This window comes from Thamnophis sirtalis, unplaced genomic scaffold, assembly GCF_051295495.1.
Source record: "Thamnophis sirtalis isolate CommonGarterSnake01/CBP01778 unplaced genomic scaffold, rThaSir2_p1.2 scaffold_9, whole genome shotgun sequence".
NCBI lineage: Eukaryota > Metazoa > Chordata > Lepidosauria > Squamata > Natricidae > Thamnophis > Thamnophis sirtalis.
In genome coordinates, this window is record NW_028261389.1 from 46,569,805 (window position 1) to 46,584,550 (window position 14,746).

Genomic DNA, 14,746 nt, shown 5'->3' on the forward strand with positions numbered 1-14,746 from the left:
CGCATTACAATAATCCAGTCTTGAGGTCACAAGGGTGTGAGTGACTGTCTGAAGGGCCTCCTGATCCAGGTAGGGTCGCAATTGGTGCACCAGGCGGACCTGGACAAAGGTCCCCCTGGTCACAGCCGACAGATGGTGTTCTAGAGTCAGCTGTGGGTCCAGGAGGACTCCCAAATTGCGAACCCTCTCTGAGGGGCGTATGATTTTGCCCCCCAGCCTGAGAGATGGAACAGTTGGACAATCTTTGGGAGGGAACATCAGAAGCCACTCGGTCTTGTCTGGATTGAGTGCCAACTTGTTTGCTCCCATCCAGACTCTAACAGCCTCCAGGCACTGGCACATCACTTCTACTGCTTCGCTGAGTTGGCACGGGGCAGACAGATACAGCTGCGTATCGTCTGCATATTGGTGATACTACACCAATAGCTACACCGCCTGGTTCAGTGACACAGAAAGTAAGAGGCATACCAACACGACAAGATAAAGATAGCTTGGAGTAAAAAAGTATATTGCAAGCCATACACGTGGATCTTAAGGATCTTAAGGAGCAAGTAAACAAAGTAGAAAAGAAAGTGGACAAGGTGGAAGATGAATTGAAAGAAGTCAAGGAAATGATGGGGAAAAACAAGCAGAGACTGCAGAAGGTGGAAGAGCAGAAATAACAGAGAAAAAAAGTGGAGGAGATGGATTATAGATTGCTAACAATTGATAAAAAGCAAGAAGAATCCACCATATTTTGGGAAATGGAATGCTCCGAATTCTACCTAAGATTTCAGAACATTGAAGAGGAGAAAGGAGAGAATTTAGCAGAGAAGATTGCAGAAATTCTCTCAGGGATCACAGAAATGAGTTAAGGAATATATTTTAGGTGGAATGGACGAGACATTTAGAGTGCATACAAGATATGCAATGACAAACAACCTGCCCAGAGAGATAAATGTAAGATTTATTTTAAAAAACTCTAAAAATGAAATATTGCAAGCAACAAGAAGTACCACAATTAAATACAAGTCGAGAGAGATAGTGGTATTGAAGTAAATTCCAAGAAAGGTCAGAGAAATAAGAAAAGAATACCACTTCCTGACTAAGAATCTGATTAAGAAAGAGGTGAGTTTTAGATGGCTGGTTCCAGAAGAGATTTTGGTAAACTGGCAAGAACAAAGGTACAGATTACATACACTAGAGAACGCAGAACTTTTTTATGAACAACATATGGTAGCACAGGAGGGAATGCTGGTAAGAGAAAAGGGGGGAGCTAAATGCCAGGAAGCTAAGGGAAAAGAGCAAGGGAAGATGGAGAAAGAACAGGAAGAGAAAGCACTAAGAGAAGGAGCAAGGGCAAAGAGACAAAGGAGCAGAGGGAGCTAAGTACGACTAGATCAACTAAACATATAAATCAATGAAATGGAGGAAGAAATAAAAGTAATCTCAATAAATATAAATGGACTAAACTCGGCAATAAAAAGAATATTCAACAAATTAGAGAAATTGAAACTGGACATTATATGCTTACAAGAAGTACATATTAGAAAGAAACACAGGAAATTTTTGGAACAGACAAAACTAGGTAACTTATACACAACTCTGGCCGACCAAAGTAAAAAAGGAATAGCATTATTCATTAGAAAGACAATTCAATCAAATATAATTTTTGAATATGGGGAAGAGAGAATACTGATGGTGGAGATAATGATGAATTTGAGAAAGATATTATTAGTGGCAGTATATGCTCCAAATGATAAACAAGAAGATTTTTTGAGGAAACTACACAAAAAGATAATACAATATGAATATAAAGATATAGGCATGCTAGGAGACTTCAATGCAATTGTAAATAATGGAAGAGACTATAAATCCACAAAAAGATGAACAAAAAGCTGGGGAAAACCCTACCCAAAACATTTTCACGATGGCGGAAGAATTAAATTTGCAAGATGTTTGGAGAACAAGATACCCGAAAGAAAGACAATATACTTTCTACTCAAACAGACACTTATCTTGCTCAATAATAGATATGATATGGATGTCAACAAAGTTAACACTCAAAACATTCAAGACAGACATAGACATAAGCATATGGGCTGATCATAATCCAATAACAACGACTTGGAAGGGACAGAGGAAAAAGGGGAGATGGACTTTAAATTAAAGAGTATTGAAAGAAAAAAGCTTCCAGCAATATATGGAAAAAGAACTGACATATTTTTTCCAGGAAAATAGAAAGGAAGACACATCATTACAGAATGTACGGGACACCTGTACAGCATATATTAGAGGCCTCACAATGACATACTTAGGGAAAAAGAATAGGCAGAAAGACAAAATCAAAAGAAGTAGGAATTAGAATATAAAAGTTTGGAGACGGAGCTGCAGAAAAACCCACAAAACAAAAAAGTAAAAAATATGTTGGAACTGCAAAAACATAAACTGAACTTGATAGAAAATGAAGATCTGGCAAACAAAATAAAATCAGCAAAACAAAACTTTTTTGAAAATGCAAATAAGCCAGGATGTTGGTTGGCCTACAAGTTGAAAAAGGAAAGAGAAAAAAAGCTGATAAGCCAATTGGTGGATGAAGAAGGGAATCTACAACATTCAAATGGAGAAAAGAAAAAAATAATTGAGAACTATTACAACAAACTGTATCAACATGAGAGAGTACCAGAAGGGAAAATAAGACAATTCTTAGAGAAAACTAGAATAACTAAAATCCAAGTAAAGTTTAAGGCACTAGAAGAAAGAATTACAATGATGGAAGTAATAGAAGGCATCAAAAGGCAAAAGAAGGGGAAAACACCAGGACCAGATGGACTACCAGCAGAACTGTATCAAACACTACAAGAAGTATTAAGCAATGTAATGTTGGAAGTATTTAATGACTTATTAAGGGAGATACCAGAAACATGGACGGACGCATATATAATGCTTTTACCAAAAGAAGAGTCAGATCTACAAGTAAAAAACTATAGACCTATCTCTCTACTAAATGCGGACTATAACATTTTTGCATCAATAATGGCAGAAAGAATGAAGAGACTTTTAAATGAATTTATACACACAGACCAAAATGGATTTTGCCCTAAGAGACAGATCAGAGGCAATATGTGAACTTTATTGAATACGCTAGAGTACTACGAAGCTCACCCAGAGAACAAATGGCATTGTTATTTTTGGACGCACAAAAGGCCTTTAATAATGTGAATTGGCAATTTATGATAATGCAACTTCAAATGATGGGATTTGGTGAGGGATTCATAAATATGATCAAAACGATATACAATAACCAATTGGTAATGGTAATGGTGAGATGACAGGAAAAATAGAGATCATGAAGGGAACTAGACAAGGATGTCCACTATCGCCATTATTATTTATACTGACACTAGAGATTTTGAATAGAGAAATACGACAAAATAAAGAGGTAAAAGGAATGAGGGTCAAGAAAGAAGAATACAAATTACAAGCATTTGCAGATGATATGGTGTTTATTATGGAAGATCCAATAGAAACAGGCCAAAACTAGTTGAAATAATAGAAGAATATGGAGAAGTAGTGGGTTTGAAGATTACTAAAGATAGAACAAAAATTCTGGTGAAAAATATGAGAAAAACAGAAAAGAGAGTTGATGGGGAAACTGGACATACAGGTGGTGAAAAATGTGAAATATTTGGGTATTTAATTGACATCAAGGTGTAAAGGAGGGTAATTATTATAGGTGAGAAAACAAATAGAAATAGATCTGGAAAGATGGAAAAACTTACAACTCGATGGAAAGAATAGCAGTAGTATATGAACATACTACCAAGACTGCTATATCTATTCCAAATAATACAGATAAAAATTAGAGAAAAAATACTTTGAAAGTATGAATAAAATAGAGGGGAAATATATATGGAAGGGGAAAAAACCAAGAATTAATATAAAAATGTTGCAAGTTCGAGGTGCATTTGGTTATATTATATTATCAAGCAGCGGGATTAGCATGGATGAAAGAATGGATCTTACTGAGTAATAAAAGATTATTGACAATGGAAGGTCATGATTTGCAACTAGGTTGGCATGCTTTTTGAGGGTATGGTAAAAGTAAGGCACATGACTATTTTCAAAGACATTATGTAAGGAACTGATTGTTAATAATATGGGAAAGAGTGAAAGGGAAACACTATTTAGAAATACCAATGTGGCTTTCAACAATGGAAGCATTGACACATCCAAGTATTAATAATATGAAAAATATCATTAGATACAAAGATATTTTAACAGAAAGGGGGGGGAACTAAAACAAAAACAAGAATTAGAAAAACAAGGGATTGATATAGGATGGTTTTCACAATTGTAAATACAATCAAGATATGAAAAAGATAAAAGGGAATATGGTTTTAACTTAGGAACTTCAGACTTGAATACATTCCTTCTGGGAACAGAAGAAAAAAATAATTAAGAAACTATATAGCTACCTACCAAAAACTAGGTTAGAAGAAGAAGTGGTTAAAGATACAATGATAATTTGGGCAAGGAATTTTGGTCACACGATTGAGTTAGAAAAGTGGCAACAACTATGGGAAAGGAACTATAAATTAACCATGTCAACAGCTTACAAAGAAAACTTATACAAAATGTTTTATAGATGGCACATGTTACCGGAAAAATTAGCAAAGATGTTTAGAGATAAATCAGCGAAATGTTGCAAGTGTCAACAAGCAATAGGTTCCTATTATCATATGTGGTGGACATGTACAGAAGCAAGGAAATATTGGGCTAAGATAAGAGTATGGTTAAAGAAAATGTTACAACAAGAAATAGAATTTAGACCAGAGATATTTTTACTAGGTATTATCCCAGAGAAATTTAAGAAAGAGGATACCTATTTGATTATACATGTAACTACGGCAGCAAGAATCATATTTGCCCAAAATTGGAAACTAAATAAGCTACCAACAGATGAAGAGCCAATAAAAAAGCTATTAGATTGTGCAGAGATGAATAAGTTGATGATGAAAATAAAGGATAAAGAGGAATCAGAGTACTTGAAGATATGGGAAAGATTTTATGGTTGGCTAGAGAAAGTAAACTAGAAAAAAAAGTAAGGAGAAGATATAGAACCCAGACGATGCACTGTTAAATGGAAAAGGGGAAAAGGAAGGGAAAAACAGAAAAGAAAATATTAAATATATAAGTACTACAAGAGCGAGACACACAGGGGGGGGGGGAATATAGATTAGCAAAGGTAAGGGAATAATAAATATTAAATTATATTTGGGTTTGCAGAAATATCATCCCACGGAAACATAAACTGAGACCTGAAAGAGACACCTACAATAATAGAAAAGAAAGGGAGAGAGGAGGAGAGAATGAAAGGAAGACGGGGGAAAGAAGAAAGAGGTAAGGAGAGGAGGATGGAAGGAAGAGGAAGAGAAGGAGATAGGGTGGGGAGGGGAAGAGGAAGAGTAGGAGAAAGAGAAGGGAAGAAGGAAGAGGGAGGAGAGGAGGAAGGAAGGAAGTAGAGAAGGGAGGGAAGGAGAAAAGAAAGGGAAATAAGGTGGTGCTACAACAGGAGGAAGGGATGGTAAACAAAGCAACCCAAACTGTATATTATAACCTATTAAATGAAATAATAAATGTATAAGAATGATAAATGTAAAGAATAACCATTATGTGAATGTATACTTAAAATGGTATGTAAGAGAATAAAACATTAAAAAAAATTGTGCTTGTACTCTATCCAAAACATTTTTAAAAATAATTTTGAGCCATATAGATGTTAAAAATCCCTATGAATATTTTGTTACTAAAACTAAAGAAACATGTTTTTCTTTTACTTCCAAAACATACTATTTCCAGCAGTCTTCAATAGTAGTTTGAACAAGACAAGACCTTCAGTGAATGAGATTGAAAGATAGCAGATTATATCAAAACTATTAATCATTCAAATATATAATATAGTAATTAGTAATTTCTAACCACTCCCCCCCAAATATTTTTCCAGTTCATAGGAAATAGTAGAGAACAATTCTTACTTTTTCTCGATTGCAGTTCAAATTGACTGAGAAATTGCTTATTACAAGGAGTTACAACAGGATTTTGACCATGTAACTCTCTTTTGGGCAATAGGTCCATCAGCTTTTTGGAAGATGCCTCAGATCCCACACCCACAAGAGCAAATCTGAAGGACAGACAATATAATTTTATGATGAGGATTCTTAACAGATGAATAACATGATAAATCAAACCACATTATGATTTAGCACAATTATGATTTATATTCAACCACCTAGAATATCCCACTGTAACTCAAAATAATTATAATCATGACTTATTTTATATGTGGAACTATTTCTTCCACTCCATAAATTATCTTCCAAGTTTTCCAGAAATATTTTTTCTAGAATGTCTCAGCTATTACTGTAATCAGACACTGTAAAATCATTACAATTTTCTCATTCTGATCTCTGGTCTTCTGGTCATCTTCCCATCTATTTTTTCCCCTATGATTCATCAGCCTGGTCTTTCAAAATAAAGTATACTATAACACTTTAGAAACAGCACCTGTGCTGAATTTAAATACATTCTTACCCCTTAGATTGGCCATTAGCACGGTTTTCAAAAAATTTTATCTCCAAAATATCATTTACACCAAGTGAATGAACTGCTTCAGTTAAATCTTCATCTGTGGTCCACTGCAAGACAGTTGTAAATGACATTTTCTAACAGCAAAAGAGCACAATACTTTTCTCAACACACCATTCACAACAATAATGTTCAACATAATGCACAAATATATGCCCCAACATATTCCATGTTTTAAAAATAAGTAATAAGTAATTTAGGATTACAAATCCTAAAAAGTATCTTACAATCACAGTTATAGTTCAGCAATAGTTTATGTTCCACATGGGAAAAAGTTTCATGTTTGCACCTTCAAGTAAGTTTTCAGAAAAACTGTTTACTAACAAATATTAGAGCAACTGCCAAATTTAAATAATTGTGAATTAAATTGATTACAGACTAAATGACTAATACAGCAGTAACTAATCCAGCACTTACCCAAGTAAGATTCCCAATATATAATGCAATTCTCTTCCCTGTATATGTATAGACAACATTTGGTGCTGATCCTTTGCCCACATCATCTCCAACAGATGGTGGAAGAGAATCCATATAATCACGATCCTCTGGTGCATCGCCGTTATTGGCAGATGGAGAGATGACATCGTCATACAGATCTATCTGATCATGCCCACCATATTCAGCTTCCTAAAAGACAATGCATAAATATTAATGATCAGTTCTTATTTTCCTTTAGACAAGTCTATATCTAAATTCCTTTTTTAAAAAAAAAAGTTATGTATAGATCACATGGTTTCTTTATACTAATTATCCTAAAACAATTTTATACTGCAAAAATAAATTATACATTAAAATTAAGATCAATCACATATTTAAAATATTCTAAAGCAACACATTTTCACTGTTTAAAATATTACCTTAACAAGTCAAATATTAAAAATGTATAAATCATATGCAACTAGTTGATTTATCTTATCCATCACAAATGGGGTCTCCAAATTTACATTACTATTATTAAATTTAAAATGATTATTCTATATATTATTTATAATATGTACATATACATACATATAATGGAAAGAGCAAAGCACATACAGTGGTGCTTAAAAGTACATGGGGGTAAAAGGTACTTCCTCTTCATGCACATGTAACCTGCATTTACTACCAAGCCTATTAAAGTGGGTTTACAGAGCTTTACTGCAGTCCAACTTAGCATTCAATAACAGCAACTGGAGACCAGAGCAACTGAATATCAATACATAACAAGACATAAAGGCTAAGATCAAGGTGTTGGAACATGGAACCATTTTAAGACAATTGTTCCTTGTCCCCAACAATGAACTGCTCCTTGTCCCCCAACACATCCCCATCATCCAGGAGAGGTTTCTCATAACACACATAACTACTTCTGGTTCTCACCCAAAGGGATTTAAAAAAAAGGCAGTCACTTCACTTCAATGGGACAACCCCAGGCCAACTGTCAAGCACCTTACCATTAACAAGAACAATAGCATTTCTTCATCCTTGGGGCCACAGGAGGGAAGGATTAATACAATTAGTATAGCTGCCAGATAAAGGTACTCATTATGTTACTCTTTGGGCTCAAGACAATGGTTCCTTTCCCAAAGTGATCAAAGAGTGAGCAGTCAAGTTGTCAGACTTCCCAATCTGGATTCAGCAGTAAATCACACCCAATATGTCATTGCTTGACTTCTCAGAAGACTTATAGACATGGTTAAATAAGATTAGAAATGAAGCCATTATGCAGTAGTTGATTACATACTATCATTAGTACAAAATTGGAAATCACCTTTATATTTCATGGGTTAAATTTGAGGTTTCCTCTTGCTCTTCTAAATTACAGACTTTTAGTATAATACCTAATAGCTATGAACCTAAGTAATTGTCTTACGTTTTTAGATAAAGGCCATCTACTACTACTATTTCCTGCATCTGTTCCTCAATTCTTCCCTATCTAGCCTCCAAGAAAACCAATAATGTAATTTTAATATACAATACAAGAAAGCCAAGATGCTGAAGAAGACAACCCAGGTTCTAGTCCTTTCCTCTAGGAATGGAAGTCAAAATTGGGTAATTTAGGGGCACTCATGTTATCTTAGCCCATACTGGGAGCAAAAAGCTACCAGCTCACATTGGAACAGCATGGCCCATGACCTTCAATGAAGAGCCTTTTATCATGCAGTGGATTGATCTGGACTGATAATACTGAAGACATAGTGGCTATCTACTCAAAGATAACAAAAACTGTTTTCACAAAACAATAATGGGTAAAAACATTAGACATCCCACTTCAATCTGTTTAACACCTAGCATGTATGCCAATATGAATAATTTCCTCAAAACATTCAGCAAATTGTCAAAGCAAATTTCTCAGAGTAGAGGAAATCAATCTTCAAAATCAAATTATACAGATTAGATGGCAACTTGCAAAAGCAGCAAATAAGCTTTCTTGACAGGCTTATGTGATAAAATATAACCAGATGTTCTATTCTGAGCATAACAACTTTTGTAGCAATTTTTCATTTACATTTTCTTTCACTCATTTTAAATGTATCACATGGCAAATTTACTAAATACATAGAAAGCAAAAACCTAAGCAGGACAGATGTCAGGCCTGCATTTATATTCCTTTTAGAATTTTGGCCTGCCACACTTTCTCTTATTTCATTATGCTGTTTCTTTAAGTATAGTAGATGAGAGGGGGGAATAGAAGGAGTAGGATTGTGGAATGTATTGTTTTTCATTCTTTACTAGAAGCAAGGTCATCCTTTGTCTCCTCACCAGTACACCTAACTGGAAGAAGCTGGGCATGGATCCCAGCGTGGAAGAAAAAGATTGGACCATGTGATGGATTGTGGGTAAGGGGACAAGATCATGAACTTTTAATGGGTGGGATTCTGATGTAACTTCCATTCTGATGTAATCCCACAGCACGATGCCTGTCTTATTAAATTGGAACTTTAAGCATAGTTTTGCCTTCGAGTCTGATTTAATTCTGCATGATATTTGGAACGCTGACAACAGAAACTTGTTAATACTTCAATGAAAACCCAGCAAAAAAATTTAGGGCTCTAATCTAGACTAAACAACAAAGTTGAGAATATTTTCTGGAAGAAATCAAGATAAAGCTATTTCTATACTGCTGGCTAGAAAACTATACTAAATCACCAGTTGTTCAACTTAAGGAAGGATTTAAATTTTAATTGCATTTTAAAAATTTAATTCAAGGACAGTTTTTGTCAAACTTTTATCCACTTCTGCAGCAAAGCCCCACACCTGCTATTCAAAAATAGGGCAGCCCACAGCCTGGAAAAATTGCATTATCCTTGCTTAGCATAATATGAGAAGTCAGCCATCCCTTCCAATTCAATTTGGCAAAAACAGCCATTTCTTGCAAAAAAAATGTATACTACTCAACTTTTAAAAAAAAGAAAGAATGTATCCAAAAGCTACGTATCCTTTAAACATGTATTAATGTTTAGTGAAACAAAAAATTTACAGCATTCCTAATAACACCATTGTCATTACAGGTGTAAACTGCCAGGAGACAGAATGATACATTTTAAAAGTTGCAGAGGTAGTCCTTGACTTATGACCTGTGGCTTAGCAAACATACAATGGACCTCCCCCAAAAAATACTTACAACCAGGTTCTGAAGTTTTAATTGCTGCCATCCAGAGTCATGTAACCACATTTTGGGCAACTGTCCTCACTTACAACCACTTGCAATCTTGCAGTCACATGACCATGATTTATTTTTGCCCCAAATTGTCATTTATTTCCAGTTTTCAGCAAAAACGCTCTATAGAGAACAATGGGTTCATTTAACAACCACAGATTTGCTTAATGACCACCACAAAAAACAATTGTAACACATGGGTGACCTGCTTGAGACCATAATGTCTTATTATTGTAATGGTCAGTCGTAAGTTGAGAACTCTCTGAATGAGAAATGTACAAGAAAGGAGGAGGACTTTAAAACACATTGCCAAAAGTAACTTTACAAATGAAAATGAAATTCACAAAGCGAAAATATTTCTGTATTACTCTCTGATTTTAGGCAGCACTATGAAATAGAATGATAGTTACAAGAAATGTGTCTATTGTAGACAAACTTCCCCCCCCAAAAAAAATCCCCCCCCACACCAGATGTGTAAACAATTTTTGCTCAAGAATCTTGTTACTACAAGAATAAAAACATTAGAAGAGAAAAAGTAGCCAAACGAAAGGATGCCTGAGCAGGAAATAGAACTTGTCCATATCACCTCATATGAGGCAAAAATGAAAGTAAAACCCAAGAGATATTTAATCCTTCTTCATTTAATACAAAACAGACTATAAGGGCATTGAATCCTTAAAGAATATAAAATACATCCACAATCAAATCCCAGAATGGGTTTGAAGAGATGTATAGAGAGATGAGACATATTTGGAGTATCTCTAAAAGCAGAGTCAAACTGATTTTTGGACTAAGTGTAAAATGGAGCAGGAAAACCTGTCAGGCATTCAACTTCTTTTATTTTGTTCTTTAGATTCATATGAAGCAGTCAAGCAGTGCTCATAAATAATCAAATCAGCAATAACTTCAGTTAAATATTGCTTCTGCGGGAAAATATAAAGGTGAATTTTTTTTAGTGGAAATAATGAAAAACAATGGAAACTTCTTGAGAACTTGTTGTTCTCAAGAATCATCCTTCAAACAGGAATACTGATTCAATATACAGCCTGAGTTAATTATGCACCCAATAATATTTCTCTGGTGGTCTCCTTCCCAAATCCTAATCAGATCTATCCGTGACTAGTTTCTACAACTGCCCATTTTGGGAACTGGACTTCAGGCAACACACTCACACTCACACTCACACTCACACTCACTCTCTCTCTCTCTCTCTCTCTCTCTCTCTCTCTCTCTCTCTCTCTCTCTCTCTCTCTCTCTCTCTCTCTCTCTCTCTCTCTCTCTCTCTCTCTCTCTCTCTCTCTCTCTCTCTCTCTCTCTCTCTCTCTCTCTCTCTCTCTATATATATATATATATATATATATATATATATATATGTATGGGGAGGTTGCCAACTTCAGTTGAAACTAATCATAGAGACTACCTCTATGATTACTTTCAATTAAAGCTGGCAACCTACACTGGTAAGATCAGGGTGACAGGGATTGTATAACTCTGTTTATCACTTCATCTAATATTTATGTTTACTTTCTGTTTAGATAAACAGGATAAAGCCAGTGCCATAAATGCAATCAATAAGGGAGAAGTCTATCTTTGAACAATGATGTATCTGCAAAACACTTCTATATCTTTTAAAATCAAACATAGTTCTGTCATCCCACCTTTCTTCAAATTTCTGGGAATGGTATCATCTTTTGAAGCATCTTTGCAATATTATCTGCATGGACTATGAAGAAGTTGTTCCTGCTATTAAAATATTCAAATTACATTTAAATATGAGAAATCAAATACCAAAAATTTAAAGAATCACATTACTCCAACAATGAGTATAGATTTAGAATTCATAGCATATCTGCAGATATTATAATTGAGTTTGCACTTGATGGCAATAGCAATAAAATATAAAGCAATTTACTATGACTTAAATACAAATCAAGACAATTATGCAAAAGCACAAAGCAGTACAGGATACTTTTCCTTCTTTTTTTGTTGCCAAGTTCTACACTTAAGTATAGGTATTCCTGTACTTAACAGTTCATTTAGTGACTATTCAAAGTTACCACAGCACTAAAAAAGTGACGTACAATTTTTCATACTTATGACCATTGCAGCATCCTCATGGTCATGTGTTCAAAATTCAGGTGCTTGGCAACTGACTCATATTTTTGTGACCTTCTCACAAGCAAAGTCAATGGGGGAAGCCAGATTCACTTAATAACCGTGATACTGATTTAACAATGCAATTGTTTGTTGCATCGTTAAATTAATATTTAATAATGCAACAATTGCATTATTAAATACTAATTACTATATTACCAAGTATTAATTTAACTTAACAGATGTGGCAGGAAAGGTTGCAAAATGGGGCAAAGCTCACTTAAATGTCTCGCTTAGCAAAATACATTTTGGGCTCTATTGTGCTAGTAAATCGAGGAATATCTGTAATCAGTTGGAATTTTCAAAGAATATTTTCTGCAGGACTGTAAGTACAGGAAGTCCTTGACCTACAACCATTCATTTTTGACAGTTCAAAATTACAATGAAACTAAAAACAGGATTTATTACTACTTATGACCATTGCAGCATCCCCATGATCACTTGATCAAAATTCAGACTTTTGGGGATTGGTATTTATGATACTTGCAGTGTCCCAGGTTTATATTACCAGCTTTTGCAACTTCTGACAAGCTAAGTCAATTGGGAAGCCAGATCGACTTCTTAACAACTGTTGCAAGAAAGATTGTAAAATGGGGCAAAACTTACTTAACTGTCTTGCTTAGCAATAAAAAAGTTGGGGTCAATTGTGATTGTAAATTGAGGACTATCTGTACTCTCAATTGTTACTCTATATTTGATTAGCCAATGGAAAATTATTTTGCCTTTGAATTTTTTTTATGTACAGTTTTAAATGCTTGCTGATATAGAGAACTATAAAATTGTAATCCAGAGTATGACAAAGGGAAGAATAGAACCAAATTTATCAGCTTTACATCATAATATGCGATTTAATACTATCACTGACTGGGAACATAGTTCTGCAATCGAACCGTTTTACAATTCTGTCCAATTCTACCGATTTCAAAAGTAAAAAATTGTTTCACCAAACATGTAAAATACACCGATTTAATTTTTAAGAATTAATCTGCGGAAGCCGATGCTCTTAAAAAAATAACGGAAATGTCATTCTGGCATAATCGAGTTTATTATTAAAACTTGCACATCGAAGGTTGCCCCGAATTCATTACACCGAATCGCTTTGTGAAAAGATAAAAGAGGGCACCGAAGGACTTGCATACTCTTTTTTTTTGGGGGGGGGAATAATTTTTACCCCTACAGGTTGAAAGCGACCATCTCGATGGATCCACCACAGAGAGGGAGGCCGTGAAAGCCCCGTTTTCCCCGCGATGATTTTAGAGCCTCATAGAAGAAAAGGCCGCCGTGTTTTTGTGCCGCGGGGTGATTCCAGCTTCCCTTTCCTGAAGGGAGCGAGCCGGCGGGATTGGGAATAAACAAGACGGGGAGTCTTCAGGGAGAGAAGACTCCTCCTTCGCTCATTGTCTCCTAGCGCTCGGGAGCCTCGACGAGAAAAGGGAAGAGGCGGAGCGGAGAAGGGAGAGAAAAGGCGCATTCTAGGTACGATGCCGCGCACCTGTCGTGCGATCCTCCGGGCACACAGCCGGTGTGCAGCCGCGCCAAACGCCAGGCGGGAAAGTCGCGCTTGTGAGCGCCACAGTCAACAATGGCGCCGGCTTCCCCCTGAGCTGAAAGGCCCGCGCTAGCCAGCCACGCTCTGCCCCTCGAAGCCGCAGGTCTCTCACCTCCCCGCCGGGTGCCATTTCTGGCTTGGAACGTCCCCGCGGAAAGCCGGCCGCGAACAATTTTCCTACCTGGTTAAACTCCTCTCCTACATCGGCGTAAATGTCTATGTGGTCCACGCCGTCCGCCATGTTGCACGGCTGCTCCCTTCGCCTACGCCGGCCCCGCCTGGCTCTACAGCTGCCGCAGCCAGCCACCGCCGGAGAGGGGGGGGGGGAAGTTAGCGCTGCGCGACGTCACTTCCGGGAGCTGAAAGGGAACATCCGGCGGGCGCTCCGAAGGGCTGCGCGGGTGGCCACGCCCACGGAGCGATGAAGGAGGAGGTTCCTTGTCCAGCCCCCCCCCCCTCCCTCCCCCTGCGGAGGTTCTGCATCGCCCAGGTGGTGGTGGTCCAAAAGGAGCTTTTCCAAAAGACAGTTCTTGAGAACGAGAGAAACGGATGAAGAGCGAAACGTTTTCAAGGGGAAAAAAAAACAAGGAAGTCCAGTTGCCTTTTGGAAATGTACCTTTGGGGCACTTTTCCCTGACCGTTTTTCTGTCCAGTTCCACGCGGAACGAGCTGTCAGCAAACCGGACGTTATATTTTTTGCAATGGCAGATGAGTCCGTTGCCATTACTGTAAAGTCTCCATTGCCTTAGGATCAGTGGTCTCCAACCTTGGCAACT

General features: G+C 36.6%; 1 protein-coding gene across 4 annotated transcripts in view; it reads right to left on the bottom strand.

Moving 5' to 3' along the window:
• CPSF6 (cleavage and polyadenylation specific factor 6) overlaps positions 1-14,301 on the bottom strand; it is a 38,328-nt gene extending 24,027 nt beyond the window's left edge. For all 4 annotated transcript variants that reach the window (XM_087723460.1, XM_087723459.1, XM_087723458.1 and 1 more), the window contains exons 1-4: positions 14,152-14,301; positions 7,045-7,254; positions 6,574-6,677; positions 6,018-6,163 (exon numbers count right to left, since the gene is read on the bottom strand). In XM_087723460.1, the coding sequence (XP_087579586.1) occupies positions 6,018-6,163; positions 6,574-6,677; positions 7,045-7,254; positions 14,152-14,211 (520 nt within the window). In that variant the 5' untranslated portion in view covers positions 14,212-14,301. The remainder of the gene's footprint in view (positions 1-6,017; positions 6,164-6,573; positions 6,678-7,044; positions 7,255-14,151) is intronic.
• Positions 14,302-14,746: the final 445 nt, after the last annotated feature.